The sequence below is a fragment of the Apostichopus japonicus genome, chromosome 19, assembly GCF_037975245.1.
Source record: "Apostichopus japonicus isolate 1M-3 chromosome 19, ASM3797524v1, whole genome shotgun sequence".
Classification (NCBI taxonomy): Eukaryota; Metazoa; Echinodermata; class Holothuroidea; order Aspidochirotida; family Stichopodidae; genus Apostichopus; species Apostichopus japonicus.
The window spans coordinates 19,015,623-19,035,150 of record NC_092579.1 but is presented as its reverse complement, the minus strand read 5'-3'; the positions used below and the strand labels follow the sequence as shown (position 1 = coordinate 19,035,150).

The following is a 19,528-nucleotide window of genomic DNA, read 5'->3' as shown; positions in this document are numbered from 1 at the left end:
TTTGAATTTTTCCTTAGAACTTAAAATATTATTGATTTGAAATCGAAAGTTGACCCATCAAGCTAGTGACCTACACGGTTATGAGATTTTGATATCCATGAGTATGAAATTATATGATGAAAGTGAAGCCAAAAAGCTGCTTTTGCTGTATCAATGTAGAACATAACAAAAGCATGCTTTCAAAAATTGAAGTTAACATTTTAATACATACTTAGGAATTGTGATATTTTCATGTTACTCTTGTGTAATAATGTTGTGATGTCTGTGTATAGATCTGAGAAACCAAATAGCAGTTTGCTAGTAGAAGATCTACCAGAGATGTCCGGAATCCAAGAGGATGCTTCAAGAGGAGACCAAGATGAGAGACAGGTGGAACAGATCTCCGATGGCCGAGAGGAAACATCCAACGAAGCGGACATGGACGAGGCACCCAGTGACGGCGAGAGCGGGCTAGAATCTGAAACGGAAGAGACCAGAGACGGAAGGAAGGGAAGAAAGGATGAGAAACGGTCGAATATTGCACCAGAGATTAGAGCAAGTTCAAAAGATGACGGGGATGAAGATGTTGAGGAGGAGGAGATGGATGTCATGGATATAGGAACGAAGGATGGAGAAGAACATGTCGGATTAAATGGAGAGGTCAGAGATGAGCGGGTATCACGTACACCGGGGAGGAAAGTCAGAGGCACGCAGAGGAGAGGAATGGGAAGCGTAAAGAGACGTACACCCAAGGTGAGTGATCCCGCCGTGACATTTGCATAGACATGGAAAACTTTCTGTCATCTCAGAACACAGAAGGGATGGCAGATTGGTAATGTTCGTTATTGCGATTTTGTAGTTGTTTATAAACACAAATCTATAAAATGAAAAGGCTAATGAAGCAAAGTTGCATCTACAGGTGTGATTAATGGTCGGGTGGGTGCAAACAACAATACCATATTTAAGATTCTAGAAAAACTTATGACCTTTTATTTTTTTTTTTTTATTTATTTATTTATTTATTTTAATTTTTTTTTTATAAAGGCAAAACGGTACTATATGTGGGGAAACTTTATTTTGGTACAGACTTTAAGTCAAAACTAAATACAAATATAAAATTAACAAAAAGGTGTAATTCCCTTGATAAGACTACTGAATTTTGACAGTATCAGGATTATGTATACAGTATTTATATTGTCACCAACAGAGTGCTTTGAGGAAAAGAACCCGTCCTAATGAAAGGAAAACCCGATCGAGGTCAACTCATCGGTGAACGAAAGATGATCTTGGGCAAGAAAGGAAGATGAATCTTTTGAAGGATGTTGGCACTCCTGGAAAGATGGCTCGCTCAGCTGAGAGGAATTGAAGAATTGAATTAACGACCTTTTAATTAACCAGCAGAGGATTTGTTATATTCAGAGTGAGGAATTTCTAAGGGAATTGAATATAAATGCAGTCGAGAGTTTTCAGTCAAGCTCCTGAATATGCTACAAAAAGTTACAATAATGGTAACTGATATTCAACCTTGTAAATGCAATTTCCTGGAACCTCAAAGCACGATTTTTCACTGAGATATATTAAGTTGTCTCATTGAACATGCCTCAATGTCTAGGAATAATAATTTGAAGTCTGAACCTCAATGAAAGCGCTTTTGAATCCTTTAAGCAATTTTCTTTTTAGCGTGCTAGAGGGTGGGGGGGAGTACGGACTACTGTATAAGGTATAAATTGTGGCGTGAAATTATCTCCCAAAAATATTATGCCGAGGAAAGAGACAAGAATTGTCAGTCCAGAAATTTCACATTCTTTGTCAGGACTATTTTCATTTGATCTTAAATAAATACCCAGGGTTATAAATGAATGTTGAATAGTTAATTTTAAATCCTATCCATGATGATCACAAGATTACATCAGGCGTCATCTTCACGCTCAATTGTTTGCTCTCCATCAATGACAATTTTAAATCGTAATAGGATGGAGAAGACTGCTTTTTATATATATAGTATTAAATCCATTGGCAGAGCTTTAAGAAAAAAATGTCATACAGTTTCTTCACTGTGTATTTCTATGTAAAGGCTGGGTGTCCTGGTACTTTACAGGGTGATGTTTGGGTGGGGGGGGGAGGGGGTTATATATTGTGTTGAGACAATCAGTTGCAAGGGATGATGTAACTAAAGGTAAGAGCAAGGTTTAATATTATCTCAATTATTTCACTCGTTACTCATAAAAAAAATGTAAAATAGTGAAAAGAGTTTCTCTCCTATAATAACTTTACATCAACATCTATGAGCTTCTGGAAAAGGATCAGCTCATTAGTCAGACAAACTTTTTTAGGTTTTTACATTTTGTATAGTTATTTTGGGATTTATGCATTGTTGTGTCTTAAATCAGCGGAAATATTCAATTCTGTGCCCAGATATTCCCTGTTGCAGAGATTTGGGAATATTGCCTCAAGATTGTGTGTGTGTGTTCTTCCATATGCATCCTGGGATACATTTCATAGGTGTAGTAATTAATATGCACAGGCAACTTTAACAATTCAAAATAGTAGTTAATAATGTTTCTTATACAAATGTTTACTTTTTTTGTATACTTCAGTTTCCTTTCCAGTGAGTGGTGAAGTGGATTCTGGGAAGATGCCTTATAGCATACACTATAGAAATAAAATGCAGGAGAAAGCATAATTTAAAGAAACAGCTTCTTTTTTTTCAGTCATTGATATCGATGTTATTAACATTTCCCATAAATCAATTCATTACATCACACAAAACATCATAAAACTCTAAATATAAAATTCTAAGAAAGTCCTGATAATGTAAGGCATTTTAAAGTTACATTTCTTAGTGTTGAGAAATTGGAGTTGCTTAAAGTTGCTGTAGATGTTACTGGGAAATTTAGCCTTCACAGAGTTCTGGAATCACTTCTATCCACCTTACTCCACCACCCCCTCCCCCCCCCCTGCCACCACCATTCTTTACATCATCCAACTCTACTCATTACTGTATTAAACATTGTCATACACTAGAAGAAAGACATACCCAAAAATTCAATAAAAAATTGCAGGTAAGTTTATGATGACAAAATCCTTATTTACATTTCTTCCAAAGATATTCATTATCAAAGAGCAAATTGTGACTTCCATTTGCTATTATTAAAAAACAACTTTGTAATCCTTCAACAGAATAGTTCAAGATAAGCACAAATTCTATGTAGCTTATAAGGTAAATCAAAATAGTAAACAACAGAAAAGAGATAACTGCAGCAATTTCGTGTTCGGTAGAGATATTTACTCCTCACTACTTATTAAAGCCAAAACAACTTTGATTCACTTAAAAAGGTAGAAATTTGCTTTGCAACTGTTCACTTCAGGAAGTCTATGAATGGATAGGCCTACCACTTAAAGGCTTCATTAGTCACTTAATGAATTAAAATTTCATAATCAGTAAGTACAATGTAACCACCTCAACCAAACTAACACACCAATGGTAAATCCGATATATGGTTGTGGAGTTACTGAAAGTTAATACTTTGGCCCCTCCTAATAATTGGGCCAGATTAAAATGGTCCCAAAAAATTGGCCCAAACAGCATTTGACTCAAAAATGTTTGACCCAGAAATGTGGTCCCAAAAATATTGGACAACACACAAATTCAGGCCCAAAGAAAGTGTCACAAAATGCATTTGAGGTGGAAATAAAATTTGGGCCCACCAGACTTAATAATGGGCCCAAAATTTGTTGGGTATACAACAACTGTGTACCAGGTGTTGGCCACAATCTGACTTAAGGTTGCGGAGTTACTGCAATGTAAAGACTTTTTACGTTTGACCCCATGACCCATTAAACCCACTAAAGCCCGCACAAAACTTGATGGCACACCTCACTGTAATATACATCTACACTGCAAGAATGACAAATATACATCACTCCATAGTTGAATATCTGGGACCCAAGCAAGTGTCACAGACACACAACACACGCCCACATGACAATCTGACTGCATAGGTGCCTTTGCTTGCAGCAAGGAACCAAAAAGTCAGCAAAAATGACTCAGTGTTTTAGCACATAACGATTCTGTTTCAGTACAGTATAGAAAACTTGCATAGAAAATTATTTGAATAACATTATTATTTTTTGCAACCAGATGGAATACATCATGTATTTTTTAGTTCCTCCAAGTCTTTCTTGAAGTCACTCACCCAGGGAAAAGGTCACCAAAAGTTTGAATTGCTCCCTGGATTTGTTTATACCTCCCTTCTTACCCCACAGCACAATGAAAAGAATGTGTTCAGGCAGGGATGTGCCCAGGATTTCCTGAGTGCCGGGTATACTGACCGCCGTCCTGGGGGAGGGGTCTAAGGGGGAAGGAAGTGTCCCTCTCCCCTTTATGAAATTTTTCGATTTTTGAAGGTGCTCAGATGCCAAATGCTGGCACTTGTGTAGCTTTATAAGCACATACACTAGTTTTGCTAACAATTTAACATTTTTTAAGCTTTAGTGTGAAGTATATTGTTAGGAATGTCGGGATTTTAGATGAAAATAGTGCTGGGCGGGGTTCACGATTTTTAAGACAGTGCTGGGCGGTAATTTTTAGTGCTGGGCGGGGCCGCCCAGTGCCGCCCATCGTGGGCACATCCCTGGTTAGGAATAGAAGATCTGTTAAATTCAAATGCTACAAGATTAAGTCCAAGAGTTGCTTTTCACTCTTGGGCAGCAAATGAGGAATATAATCTAAGAAAAGCTGGTGAAATTTTTGCAAATTTCATTGCCTAAATAAACTTTGGAAATTACTTTCATTTTGGAGTTGACCACCCACTTTGGGAAATTTGTTCTAAACTATACTTTCATGTCCCGCTTCATAGCACTTGTATTGTCAGTATGAGCAGTATGAATATCATGTTTCTATCAGATAACGGTTAGGAACTATTCATACTGTCAATACGAGTGCTTTGAAGCATAATGTGGGAGGACAGTTCAGAGAGGTATTAGCATTAGAAAACTGTCCCAACTGGCTGAGTTGACAAACAGTTTACCAAACCTTAATTTGAATGGAAACAGATCTGTCATCATTAGTACAAATTGAAACAGAATTCTTTATTCCTCTGGTTAATAACAGTGTTCTTCATGTTGGGATGTAGCATGAAATGATCACACCAAATTCATTGAGTATTTTGTTTTTATATAATTTTCTGTGCGTTGTTTCTTTTATCAAATTTATCAAAGTTCATATCCCATTCAAAACGACCTTTAAAATAAAAAATACAGCAGCAGAAATAAGAATAAGCAAGAAAGTAAAACATTATTTTTTGTTGTTACAGAAAACAGTTGTAACAAACAACTGGTGTTTATATCATTATTGTGGTATGAGTTAGTTTAAATGTTAACATTTCCAATCATTAAGAAAAAAAAATACTGGGTTTGAAAGATGACAGAGAAGAAAAATAATAAGATAAAAGTTATATACATCTGTGTGTGTGAGTAGTTTCAACTTTGACCTTCAAAACCATGACAACATTGCCCTCACCCCTCCCCCACCCCCCCCCCCTCTCCTTTTAAAACCTGTAGAACAATCACTCCCTACTCCAAAACCCTCTGAGAGCACTTTCTTTCACTACGAACAATGGCCAAAAATACTTTACTTTTATTTACAAAACCTTAAAATATGTTACCATGTTTTCCTCTAATACTTTTGCATTAAAAAAAATTGAATAAGAAGAACTATATCAGCTTAATACCTTCTAAGTGTGTAGCTCACTTCACTGTAGAGCAAATAGAAAACACAACATATATAGTATTGCAGAATGTTTCCCTGGTATTCAATGAGTTGTTATGAAAACAAAGTTTATTGGTTGCAATAATTGGCTTAGAGATTTTAACTTAAAACATTGGTTACCACGGAGACAAATATCCAGGTACCGGTACTGATCAAACTACAATATCATAGACTAATGATTGCCTTTCATAGCTGCTTTGCAGTACCATAACCACAAGCGATTCTATAATTGGTTGAATTAGTCAGGACAATATTTTCAGTTTGCCTATGCATGGACATTAAGATAATAGTTTGCAGAGACTTGATAAGGCAGTAAATGGCGAATGGTCACCTGAAAAATATATTTTAAAATTATTGCACATGAAAAGAGCAAAAATTAATAATCCAAATGGGAACGTAAAATAAGAAATATTAAAATTCTGCTCCATGCCACTAGAAAATATACATTTCAATTAATAGTCTAACTAGTCTAACATACAAATTGATCTGTGAAAGACTAACAAAATTCAAAAAAATTTTATTGTACACTAATCACAACCCTTATTCTTCCCAATGCCACCCTCCCCCCTCCCCCCTAACCAACCAAACCACCAAAAATGTATATATGAAAATAAGATAACTTCAACAAGAAAATTAATTTTGAGAAAGAAAGAGAAACACTTTGGACTAACAAACATCCTACAATCCATAAAACCATGATAAACATGTCATCATATTTAAATATAATGGTATGTTTGGCTTTCACATATTGTGATTTTTGACTCATTTGACTCGTTCATTTTATGCTTTCCATTTTTACCACTTTGGTTAAAACAGTCCAGCTGCATTGTGTGTCATTTAAAGTCTCTCTCTCTAAAAAAACCCATGATACTTGCAAATATCGATTTGTAAAAAAAAAATGCAGCTAGTTTGTTGATAATGAAGAAATCACAATAATAGTTATTGATGTAGTTTACCATTTGTGTGATCACAAAGATTTGGGATTTCTTTTTGCTCACATTCTCTATTCAAATCATCTCTATTGCGTCCAGCATAAGAGTTCAAAGGTCGTCTGTAATTCTCAAAAACCTTTTCATAAAGAGTTATTTGACCTGGATCAAGCTTTTTCAACAAGATCAAGAGGTAAGAAAGTCCACCTCAAATTTGAAGTTAAAAATAAGGAAAATCATCAGACAGGAAAGATAAACTTTGACACCCCAGGGGAAAAATATGAAAATCATAGTCCTACAGTTTCATGCCTGTTTTTCTTAAATTAAGACGTTTTGATTCCTTTTTGTTTGGTGTTATCTCATTCTAAGTGATAATTAGACTTGAAGTAAGTCTATCACCACATGTCATTTTAGGTCCCAAACTAGCCCTATATTGAATTTTTGCTCTTGTTCTCCTTGTTTTGTTGTATTTGTATTGTTTGTTATCTCTCTTTCTTTCAATTTTTGGAATTCCACCACGGCACTAAGTATATCCTAGGAGGAATTTTAGTCACAGAATGTATTTTACATCAATTGTTGGATCCTGGCATAAATCAACATACAGGTATCATTGCTGTCACAATTGCTATCCAAACACTGGCCGTATGTCCGTCTTCTATCCTGCAACTGGCAGACTTCATATTTTCACGATGGGGCAAATACCTTCGCATCTTAGGCACTGATTTTTGGCATATATCTTTGCATCCATGACTTGCATTATCTCCACTCCAAGAGCCTAAAGCTGAGAAACTTTCAAGCCACATCGAACACAATTTATGGTCAAGATAAAAAACCTGCCATAACATGCTCTGGTAGTGCTGTCACGTGACCAGTCACGCAACCCTCGCTCGCACGATCCCCAAGCGCAGCGTCATTTCCCGTCCTGCTCAAAACGTGTCGATCCCAGAGAATCTTCTTATTTCTTCGTAAGTAATCCAGAAAGTCAATGACCACGGAGCCTGAAAAAAAGATTATGTTTCGTAGAGAGTACCAAAGAAAAAATATATATTGACTGTCATCTTGTGTTTGCATACAAAGTTTTTACTAAAAGTTCTTTATTGAAGGTACCAAGTTCTGGTTGTTGAGAGACATTTGACAAGAATCAAACCAGACATATAAGTGTCTCAGATGAGGGATAAAAAAATTGTTTATTTTCGAATTTAGCAGAAGAAGAGATAGATGTCAAGAGTGCGAGTACAGGTGACCATTTCTGCCACCATAGCATATTTTGAGCCAAATGAGATGACCTCCAATACATGGCTTTCTCATTAAGCTGTTTGTAGTGTGGATAAGTAAAAATAAGCTTTAGACATCTAACAGAATAATAAGAAAAGACAGTAACTTCATGTGAATTTAGATCATTTTAAATTTCTCATGAAATCCCCTTCCTGTGAGGTTAATACTGTGGCTTTTGACTGAAAACTCCATGCACAGACATGGCAAATGATGATAGGCAAAAATTAAGTGCTAGATAGCTCAGTTAATTGAATTCTGGTTTGAATTCCGATCAATACATTCTTTACTCGATTCAAAGGTGTGTACATAATTTTAAAATAAAAACTTACTGGTCATGATTTGTGTCTACTCTTAATTTAATGACAACTTACCTAGAAATTTAATAACGTAAAAGTTTCAAATTAATTTTAGAGCTGAATTTTAATGTAGAATATTAAAAAACTAGCGGGTTGACGTAAATGGGTTGAGGGAATGTATCGTCAAAAACAATGAGCATATCACTCACCATCCTTGCCCAAATTGGCAAGAAACCTTTATAGAGAGAGAAGAACCCCTCCTGCCGAACGGACTTGAGCAAACAGTCAATGGACGATTTGTAGAGAAGGCCTCTCCCATCTTTCCCGATTGGCTGGTTCATGACTCTTGTTTTGACGACATCGGCGGGGGTACTGAGGGAAGCTGCTACCAGACCTGAGCAAGAGCTGCAAATCAAATTAATAACCATTAACGATACAGACTTATTGGTTCCACACTCCACAGTAGTATGAATGGCTCTGTAAGTCCAACTGTATGGATGACTTTGGTCACCCCTCTGGCGATGAAGGATTGAAGTCCCGAATAACTATGATATCGATGATTAACAGGGTCATTTCTCAAAGATGAAAAGTGGTATAAACATGCAACCTGGAGTGATAGCAGTGTCTTTGAAACATTTCTAAAACATATCTAACATATTGTTGTACCAAAAGTCATCTTTTAAAGGGACCATAAGGTGAAGCAAAAAAGATGCCCACTTGATGATACTAAACTTCAGCCAATAAGTCAGCCTAGCTCAGTTTATATGATCCTGTTGACTTGTTGACTGAACACAAAGACTGTTACCAAACCACTACAACCCTATAAAAAATCAGAAAAGTTTTCTCCAAAATTGTGAACATTTGTGGCCATTTTTAGCATACTTCACAATTTCTGTGTCACTATATAGGCCCTTTAAAACTTACTCAGACAAAAACTGAATTACTTCAACATATTTAATACACAATGTAAATGTATAAGAGGTACAGTGTTGTATTGCATGTGAAAGAAACCCTATAATTTGTACTAGAATTATGTCCTATACTGTACTATAGCTTGCAGATAAATCCATGATTCTTATCGAAATCCTCCTTGAAAATTCTACTTTTCTCTTTCACTTTAGGGACGTACCAGGAATTATTTATGTTGACCAAGTCTATTTAGCGACATAGTATAAAACCAGATACTTGCATAAATATACGGTTGAAGAGACTGACATTTAAAAATGTATATGCTGCCCACTCAAAAATATTCATGAGATGGGAACCAAAACCAATAAAACAATAGGGCACATCTACACATCATGGGGGCATCTACCTACCAAGTATGACATTGATTCAACTTGTGGTTGTTGTGATATCATGTTTACGAGGCAAGGGTGTCACATACACACACAAATACACACACACACACCAGCACAATTGCAAAGGTTACTGAGCCTTCAGCAACACAACCAAAAGGGGAAAAGAAAAATAAATTCCCTAATTGGGCAATACCACAATATCCAGTCACTAAAGGATGCACTGCATTGTGTTCAAATAAATCTTGTTTGCAAGGAATTTGGATATTGCAACCTAGCTACAAATTTCTTGTGTATTTTATTACCCTGCCAAAGTCTATTGTGCTTACCTACTCTTGCAGGAAATGTGTCATGAACTGTGAAACAATCTGCTGACCTTCCTAGATCTTTTTGGTTAAATTCTACTAAAAATTTGTACTTCCAACTTCCTATTCCTACTCCCATTGTGCTAAGTTAATCTTGCAGAGAAGGTGTTAAATGAATGGCATGAGCTAAAGTATTAAAAATTGAAAAACAAATAAGGGAATGTACACACACTGCTGGTAATATGAACAGTGTGTTGTAACGATGGTATATTACCTTGCTTAGTAATAAATTCTTCACAAGCTGTTTAAAAACTCTTAAATGTAAAAGTCACATCATTATTTCCATAGTGTCCAAAGTCTCTGTTATTTTCCCAAGCAGCCTGCCCAGGTCAAAGGTTGTGGGTGCATATAATTAATTACCATATCCTCTCACATGACAAACATGAACAGAACATTAATTGCATTTCCCTTTCAATTCCTGCATCCCGACAGAAACCTAGAGTAATGAACAGCATTTTCTTGTCATTTTCAGGGGTATAGTTTTTAAGGACATGAGGTTTTCAATGACAAATGGATAACATCCGTCAGTGTGACAACATTGTATAATTTTGAATACTGGGTTCAACAGAACTGTTGCTATGGTAATGCCATGGTCTGAATCTGTTCAGTTTAACCATCAAAATCAATAAAGTGGTAGTGGGTATTAAACTAGACTGTCTCATTCGATTGTATGCTAGAAATACATGTGAGTTCAACGTTACTTTAAACTGAGTAATTTTTTTTTTTTTTGGTGTTGCTTGGGGTCATATATATACAATGCCACAGGGGCAATTTGAAGTCACAGAATCATCCAAAATATAGGTACTTTTGAAAACATGGGTGAGTATCATCACGAAAGCTTGACGATACTATTACTACCGAAGTACTTCAAATCCTAAAACGAAAAAAAAAAACAGAATCTGACCTGGCAAGAGCATGTGTGACCCAGTTATCTGACAGTGTTGTATTTCGAAGGATGGCTTGCTTGGCTGTGTCGTATGTTGTTAAATCTGTAGAAAAAGATCATTCCAATTGAAAAGTAAGACCCGTTTATGGTAGCATTGGCAACATCAAGATAACCAAAGGAAGTGTAAGGAGACAGGGGTCAAGAGAGGGACCAGGGGAAGTGACTTCCAACATATATAGAAAATTGAAGGAAAAAAAACAATTTATATACATTTTCTTCGTTCAACACGATCTTCTGTTCACAATCAAATTTGAGCTTGAACGAATTGAAATTGGCCCCAGAACAATACACAGACAACGTTACTATGGGACAATTAACAATAATTTTCTTGCCGCTGATAAATTTACAGCCAGCGGTTTTCAATATTATTACGCAGGAAGCTAAAGGTATACAGATTAAGCTGAATACTGAGGGTTTTATTAAAGTTTTCTTTGCCTAATACTGAAGCATCAACTATCTTCAAATCAGAAACTCTGATCCTGGTTTAATAATGAGGCTATATCCTTTTTTCAATTCATTTTTACTCTCCCTACTGACAGTAGTTTTCAAGGTTTGGCTATCCAGTATTCCTTTCTACACTTTTTTGGTATCCATTTGTAAACACAACATTTTGGCCTGCCTTATACCAGTACTGAAATTTTGTTGACCTCTTATTGTACGGAAGTTGGTGTCCATGTATTTCAAAGTCTTTTCAACTTCCACAATTTTTAAAGGCATGTCCTAAGGCTTCAAGATTTGACAAAAACCTGCGTTAAAGGGTTTTGAAAGATTTGACACGCTTGTGTGAAGGTTTCAAGATCTGGCACACTTGTGTGAAGGTTTCAATATATATGGCAAAACCCCCTGTGAAGGTTAATACAAGATTTTATAAACCTGTGTGAAGGATTCGTGATTACCAAACCCATATTTGAAGGGTTCTAAGCACCAGAAGGCTATAGAAAATAACTGTCATCTATTTACTCTGTTTGACCGAGGATTCGGCCAAATATCTTTTTACTCTTTTCACTCACCTCCCATGTTGACTAGTGCCGCTCTTTGGACATTCGGTACCCAGCCTCTCCACAGTCCTCTGAATCCTCTCTTGCGAACAATGTACGAGAATGCTCCAATAGCTGTCTTGACCCTGGCAGGAGAGAAAAAAATGTTTGAACAATTGAGTTTTGCAGAGTAAGATGTGCTATACCGTTGTTCTGATATTAAATACAACAACTATGTACAGTACCATATTAAAAGCAGAATCTATGCAAGGAAACCACTTAACCTATCCTAACCAGTTTTGACTTTTGCTAGAACAATAATGAACAAAGTTTAACTACCAGGGACGATACGTTTCCACGGTAATTCATCAATAGCTTTATCCTGTCACCGACTGTGAAAGGAAAGAGATTAGACACATTGTGTGTATCTCACTGCATTGTCCAAGCTTGAGCATAGAGAAAACAGACATTCACCCATGACAGAAAGACAAATAGGTTGATAAGATAACAGTCAAGGTTGAAGGTGATTTGTGACATCATTTAAACATTAAGAATAATGAATGTATTGTTCCCAGAGTAAAACAAAGGTCAAGGGTCAGGGTCTGAATTCATCACTTGATAATGTTACTAATGTTCACCTTTTTGTTTTTATCTAATCTGCAAAGATATAGGCTAGACATAATTTATAAGTAAACCAGAAAGCCAGTTGGCTTTGTGATTCCTTGCCATACAATGTGCTCAAAATTCCACATAACTATTTGACTAATGTAGAGTAAGTGAGTTAAATTTGTCTTGATTTAATATAACAATGTTAAACTCTAACAGTAACTATATGCCCATTGTGACATACACAAATGCAAAGGACTTGTTTGTCTGACAGGTGATGTTGGAATACCACATACAGCTCACTTTGAGTACACCGGCCGGCCGCCGGTTCACAAGTGTCAACCAAACTTCACGAAATATTGAGCAAAACTAGCTTGAAGGGAAAACCTGGAACAAAATGAGACTGATGATGACATGGGCTCTTCAGTTAAAGTCTAACACTTGACTATAATGTATTTGGCATAATCATGACTCAATAATATCCCATAATAGTTTAGACTTGATCAAGTCCTACCTGGGTGGTTTACCATCTAGTCTCCTTCTCCCTTCTGTCTGCATTAAAACTTTCACTAAATCTGTTGGACTGGCAAAAAATTGACCCAAAGCACCTGCCATCATACCAGCAGTGGCAGCTTTCCTGGAAAATGGTAATAAAAAATACTCCCATCTTGACAAGAAATTCAAGATACAGTGGCATTGACAGTCTATCATCGACACAGTTACTTTAGACACTTAACTTCAAGTAAGTGTGCAGTCTACACAAATTCATTACATGTTAAGGTTTGTGAGTAAAGCTAATCTTCAATATATGCATATTCATATATTCAAATATACATTCTAAAATTTTACTGATGATCAAAATACCCTTCCAGCTCCTAGTGTAGGGCCAACAAGTGGAATGAGACAGGGATGGACCACGAAGCTAGCCTAAAATTACTCACCAGACAGGAAATGTTCCGTCACTATTCCTACCGAGGAGATCCTCTCTGATGTATTCGTAGGATCCCATTCTGCAGCCGGTGTACACTATCGGACGAATCATGAAAAAAGATCCAAGATACGAGTGATTATCATATCGGGATTGCAATTAACTTAAATAGGGCAAAAAGTGGAAATCCACAAATCTACTGAAAAAGAGATCATTTTACACTTTCCTGAAAATATTTTGATCTCACTGATCTTCAACATTTGTGGGTTTTCACCCAGCAGTTTGCCCATCTAACTAGTTCATACCCATAATCTTTAATTTTCGTAATCCAAAGCCTTCCAGCCATTAACTATCAAATGAATGAAATGAGTAGGTTTTTAATTTTATTCTATAGCACAGTTGGGCAAATTGAGGTCCAGGAGCAAACTTTTCTGCAATCAGCGAGAATACTTTTCAAAGGTTACCCTAACAACCAGTCCTGAAAAATCTAGACTAACAGAAATCATATATGCAATCTTTGGGGAGTTTGTTAAATAGAACCTACCATACTTGGGATATTGCAACATGGCAAATGCCCAATGCTAATGTATATAGAACTTTCTAGCCTTTTAATTTCCACATAAATGTAATACGTCCAGTTTTTGTCACAGGAGTAGGTACATCCTTTAGTGTTGTGACATGTGGGTTGGCCCTTAAATGTTCCCCTGCAGTGGTCAGTCAAAATCATGTCCATCCCTGACCTACAGGTATATCTCTGTTGATGTTGTTATACTTACCTACATGCCTATATATGGCAGGTGTCACTCCTTGCCAAAGCTTAGACAAGCCCTCCTCTTCAACTGCAAGAGGGAAAATGGTAGCAAACATTACAAATTATACAATTACAACTTTCAAAAAATTAACAAAATAGTACCCCAATATTAGACAAAAGGTGCCAAAGAGACATGTGACTTATTCTATAGACCTGTGGCTCGGAAACATCGGCAGAAACCTCTAAAATAAATATATATATTATGAATTGCCTCAAGAATGTCCTTTGAAATATTTACTCTTCAAGTACATTCTATTTGTCTACTTTTAAATCAGGTTTTTAATTCCAGCTTATATAGCAGTGAATAATTTATCCAATATTGCATCGACATGTCAATGCGATATTGGCATACATGCTTCATACAACATGGGAAATTGTTATTCAAATGCAAATATTTATATATAGCAATTTTGTACACAGTACTTTCGTATAGCACTTTAATTAAGAGAGACAATTTCAGACACTTACAAAACGGCTACACAAAATTTGAACACTACATTTTTCCCTGTTAAGTATGTATCCAGCTCTCCCAACCACCTACAGTACAATATATTACAGTACAGTAAGTACAGTCCTGTACAGTACATTACACTGCATACAGTATATGAACCCCTGTGCTTGACCACCTACCAACTCCGATAGCTGTGCCAATCATGCCTCTGGTGGGGAGTTGTGTCCTTGTTGATCCATGTTTATATGCCTCCGCCTCTCCTTGTATCTGCAGTCTGGTTTTGGTCAGATCTAGAGGGTACGTCACTGCCGTAAATAAAAAAAAGAGCCGGGAAAAAGTTGTTAGGATGAAGTGTCTTGTTATAAATATGTGGGTAGTAAAGGAAAAAAAATGCAAGAAAATTTGCCATGTTAAGAAAACTGAGAGATACACAAATATTTATTTGACTTACAATCACCATATGTAGAAATATGTTGCATCTATAGGTACCTCCAAGTTTGCACATCTGAAGCCAAGATATGTTCTGGAAATCATTGTAACGGCAAAGCGACAGGGCAATTCTGGACCCCATGCCAACATGGCTTCCCTCTTGCACTGAATAGCCAGCTTGCATTTACCTGAATTCTGTGGCCCCAAAATGTTTCTCTCATTTTGCTGTGACCACCTCCTCCTCCCCCCCCCTCCCAACCTCCCCCAATCCCCAGGCAAACAGACCTAAATGTTTGGCTATGCCACCGAGTACTAAATGCTTTATACTCCCAATTAAATCATCATGTCCGTTCAATAGTAATTTAGTACCCTCACAATTATTCCTAGACCCTCCCGTTGGCCGTATACAACTTAATATAGTAAAATACACGTTTTGCTGGGTTTGATACTCGTAGGATGGCAATAAAAGACGCTGGTCTAGTGTCTACACTTGCATGTTGAATGACTTTAAATAATACATGTGCAAGCAGAAATTTGTTATTTGTGCAGGGTCCAAGATAAATAAAGCCTCTTATTTGTTTACAATGGTGATAGTGATGCTAATATTATAGTTCTATTTTGGTGCTTTAGTTGATACACTGTAGTGAATCCTGATTACCAGTCCAAGTGTGAAGATCTCTTCCTTTCAAGTTTTGTGTTAATTGTTACATGTACTGAAGATTTATCTGCCAATAACATGGACTAGAACTAGTTGCAGTATGTACAATGTATACAGCTTAATTATGCTGCAATAACTGTTGAATGGAAATCTTTTCATAACAAATAAACTGCAGCTTCCAATTGAAGAGGGAATGGTTCTTGACCCTTAAAAGTAGGCCAGAGCTATGGGTAGGAGGATGAGGGGGGGGGGGGAGAAGACTTCTAGGTAAATGGAATAGTTCAGTCAAGAGTAGAATCAAGATAGGTAAGAGAGAAGTGGGTACTAGATATTGTTATCATCTATAACATGTGTATATCAGGGATTCTCAATATTAATTTTCTATGATGGCCAAAGAGAAACATCGATCGGATCAAAAAGACCAGATAAAACCAAACTCTCCCTATATGTAACTCTATTTAATCAAAATTAAACAGGGTATAAAACAGGGTAGGCCAATAGAGTGTTCAAATGCATGGCCATGGCAACATGTATTAAATATCAATAAGTGGTTCCAAGATTGTGGGCCGATTTTGATATTTCATGACTGGACCGAAATATCTCTCAGGTCTGCTTTGGCATGCGGGCCACCAGAACCCCTCATTTATACAAACCAATGCAAACTGTGTACCAGGGAGGGCCTAAGATATAGATATAGATACATATGCAGACTTATGTTGCAAGGCTTAGGCCTTCCTGTTGTACATGTGTAACAGGAAGGCCTAAGATACATATGTTAGGCCCTCTTGTTATGCATGTACTGTATAGAAGACAGTACTACTGCACACATTAGCAATATTGTTGTTTTATATATCCAGGGTCTCTGTTTACTCTACAGGTGCGTCTTTTAGATCTGTTTGTCAGTGATCGACCTTAAAATGTCATTAAGAATTGATACAGCTAGTGTTAGTTCATTTACTTGCTTCAATGATTAACTTTTATGAATGACAAATGTCTGTCATAAAAGTCTTGATACGAGAACATATAGCATTTTTTTTTACATAGGCTAATTAAGTCTCAGGAAACTTTCTCATATTAAAATTTTGTTTGAAGGTTTACCTTATATATGCACTGAGTCAACCTCAACCATTTCTTCCAGTAACAAAAACTTTTTATATAGCCCACAATCAATCATAATTATCTGAGCCATTAACTTTTCTCACATGATTGTTCTTTGCCAAAATTATCAGCATGTTAATACAAAGTACAAAACACAACAACAACAGGTCAGTCTCTGTTTACACAGGAAATAGACAAACAACTTGATAACCAATAAGGCCAGATGTGTTTTTCAATTAAAAAACAGTCAAAGAACTATATCTATGTATCACATTTCACTGTTGTACTACACATGATCGCTGTGAGTGATACCAAAATCCATCACATTTTTTGTTGTTTTGTGATAGTTCTCATAAAGTTTATCTTCCCCATCCTCATCCCCTCCCCCTCCCAGCACCCCCCCCAATAAAACAAGAATAGCATACAAAAAGATGGAGAAACATTCAGTGTTTCGCCTTTGAAGGTACTGTATATATGCACTACCTAGGTACAGGCCATTTAGCAAAGAACATTATTGTTATTATAAATAGTTGTCATAGCTCCGTACAAGTATGTTAATGAGATATGTAGCTGTATATAGATTGGCAGTTTAGTCAAGAGGCCCACATCTAGTGGCTCATAATGTAAGTCTTCAGCATAGTGTATTAAGAGAAAGTTTTCCTAATGTCTGACTCCTCTTGAATTTTACTCTCTGAACCTTGGCCATGTTCCTGTCCTAAATCAAGGACCTATTATGTTGACAATCACTTACTTTACATGGTCATCATGCGTACCAGATCTCTGGGCAGGCAGATCTTCACGTTTACATATATTGATTACAAGGCCAATATCAATTTAGTACGATCCACAAGAAAGATTTAATTTGAATTACATCTGATGGCAGGTTATGAAGATTCCTCAAAGGTAACAGAACCTAAACTAACAATGTTATTGCTTAAATTCTTGTCAATTGTATTAGCAATGCTGAATTCTTCTCACCATCTCTGTGATTACAATCTAATCTTTAATCTCTATTTTATCTCAACTGTAATGCAAGGATAGCAAACCAAGTTTTTGTATAAAATATACTCAACATTAAAAAAAAAGGGGGGGGGGGGAATACAAGCACAAATTTTACCACCCAAATGAAAACCATTCATGGGGACACAAACCTAACCATCATCGCTGGTTCGCTAGTTTATAAGACAGAGATCTTTAAGAAGAAGAATAACTCCTCCCAAAAAGCTAAGGAAAATTCTCTTCCTTTTGGTAGATATCCTGGTTTATGAGTCATGTGTGGGAGCTTTCATTTTGTTACGTCATACTGCCACTAGGGTCTGAAACCATTTACTTTCTCTTTTTCTTTTCATATTTACTAAGTGGAATGTTGACAGCTTTGCCTCAGAAACGAATGTCAAAATTGTGTCATGTACCCAAATTCGATATTAGATTCAGCATTTGAAAACCCCATATCCATTATAGAAAACAAGCATTGCAAAACATAAATAGAAATATGAACAATTGAATGTGCCACATGTATATGCTTTGATGTCAAAATTAGACTTGATCAAGTCTTCAGCCTTGCATGTGAATAAGCCTTAAATCTGTGATATCTCCCCAAATAGAATAAGATTTTTCTTAACTGTTTGGGAAAGTTGTTCATCACAGTTATTTCTATTTCAAAGATAAACGTGTTTAAAGGCATTGAAGATTCGCCCCAATCCGAGTGCGGCCATCTGAAAAAGTTGACTTTCTGTTGCTTGCAAGTGACGTTTTGTTCGTGTCGCTACAAAATGGAGAAATGAAACATGATACCTTAATTGTTACCTTTAGCTGGTCCTGAGATGTCACTGTATAGTTTGTATACTGTGGTGTGGGTATTGTCCGCAGCTGTAAGTACTGACTGTACACTAGTGTCTAATTACCGACGGTAGCAAGCTGTGTGTGTATTTTCTGGGATCGATGGTAGTGTTTAACACTTTTGTTACACCTCATTCAAAACTAGGTCAATACCGGCATAATTGACGTTTCTTTTTGCACGAGTCTTCACACCCTTTAAGTTTGTCTCATACTTTAATAGGCTTTAGTAACATATAAACTGTACATACCTGTTTCAGCAGCTGTAGCAGCGAAAGCTGAAAGACAGTACTTGGTAATGAAAATAGTTGATGGAGATTTGGTCCCACTGCCACTGGTTTTGAGTTTAACAGCTTCCATAATTCATAGATTCCTTCTGAACTTCTATATGGTGCAAGTAGAAAAGGACATAGGTCAAGCAGTCACTTTTTGGTAAATTATATCTAGCTTAATTCTGCATCTGGTTCGGCAAACTTCAAATGCAGGCCAGGCAGCAAAAGACATAATATTTCGAAAATGAGTTACAATCCATATCAGTTTACTACTGCAGTAATCAATATTGTACACTTTTTTAAGTTTTAGAGTCCTGACAATGTTAGTAACAGTACATCGCTCATCTCACTCGTTTAAGTTACAAAGTTAGGCTATATTGATGAGCCAGCTCTCGAGCATGATCGATATTCTAAAACACCATAGCCTTGCCTGTCCAATATTTATTTCCAATGGCATCTCGAAAAAAGTCCACCTTAGGCATAGGAAAGTCTGTTTCATATAAAAGAGGAGGTATTCCTGAACGCACGGCCCTGTCAAATTCAGAAGCTTCCCAATGTAAAGAGTGTGGGCTTCCTAGCAGTGTGTTGCATAAGCAGACTAAAC

The 19,528-nt window shown here is 36.5% G+C and overlaps 2 protein-coding genes across 2 annotated transcripts in view; one reads left to right on the top strand and one right to left on the bottom strand.

The window, feature by feature from the left end:
- The window catches only part of LOC139959835 (transducin beta-like protein 3), a 22,051-nt gene extending 14,569 nt beyond the window's left edge, over window positions 1-7,482 (top strand). The window contains exons 22-23 of the mRNA XM_071957714.1: window positions 273-732; window positions 1,187-7,482. Coding sequence (XP_071813815.1) covers window positions 273-732; window positions 1,187-1,252 — 526 coding nt within the window. The 3' untranslated portion in view covers window positions 1,253-7,482. The remainder of the gene's footprint in view (window positions 1-272; window positions 733-1,186) is intronic.
- LOC139959836 (mitochondrial uncoupling protein 4-like) lies at window positions 4,636-19,528 on the bottom strand. Its single transcript, XM_071957715.1, has 10 exons — window positions 19,355-19,528; window positions 18,904-19,036; window positions 14,811-14,936; window positions 14,146-14,208; window positions 13,383-13,467; window positions 12,956-13,078; window positions 11,869-11,981; window positions 10,817-10,901; window positions 8,459-8,654; window positions 4,636-7,676 (listed from the first exon to the last, which is right to left on the bottom strand). Exons 2-10 carry the CDS (start codon window positions 19,010-19,012, stop codon window positions 7,605-7,607), a joined length of 972 nt encoding a protein of 323 aa, XP_071813816.1. The 5' UTR covers window positions 19,013-19,036; window positions 19,355-19,528; the 3' UTR covers window positions 4,636-7,604.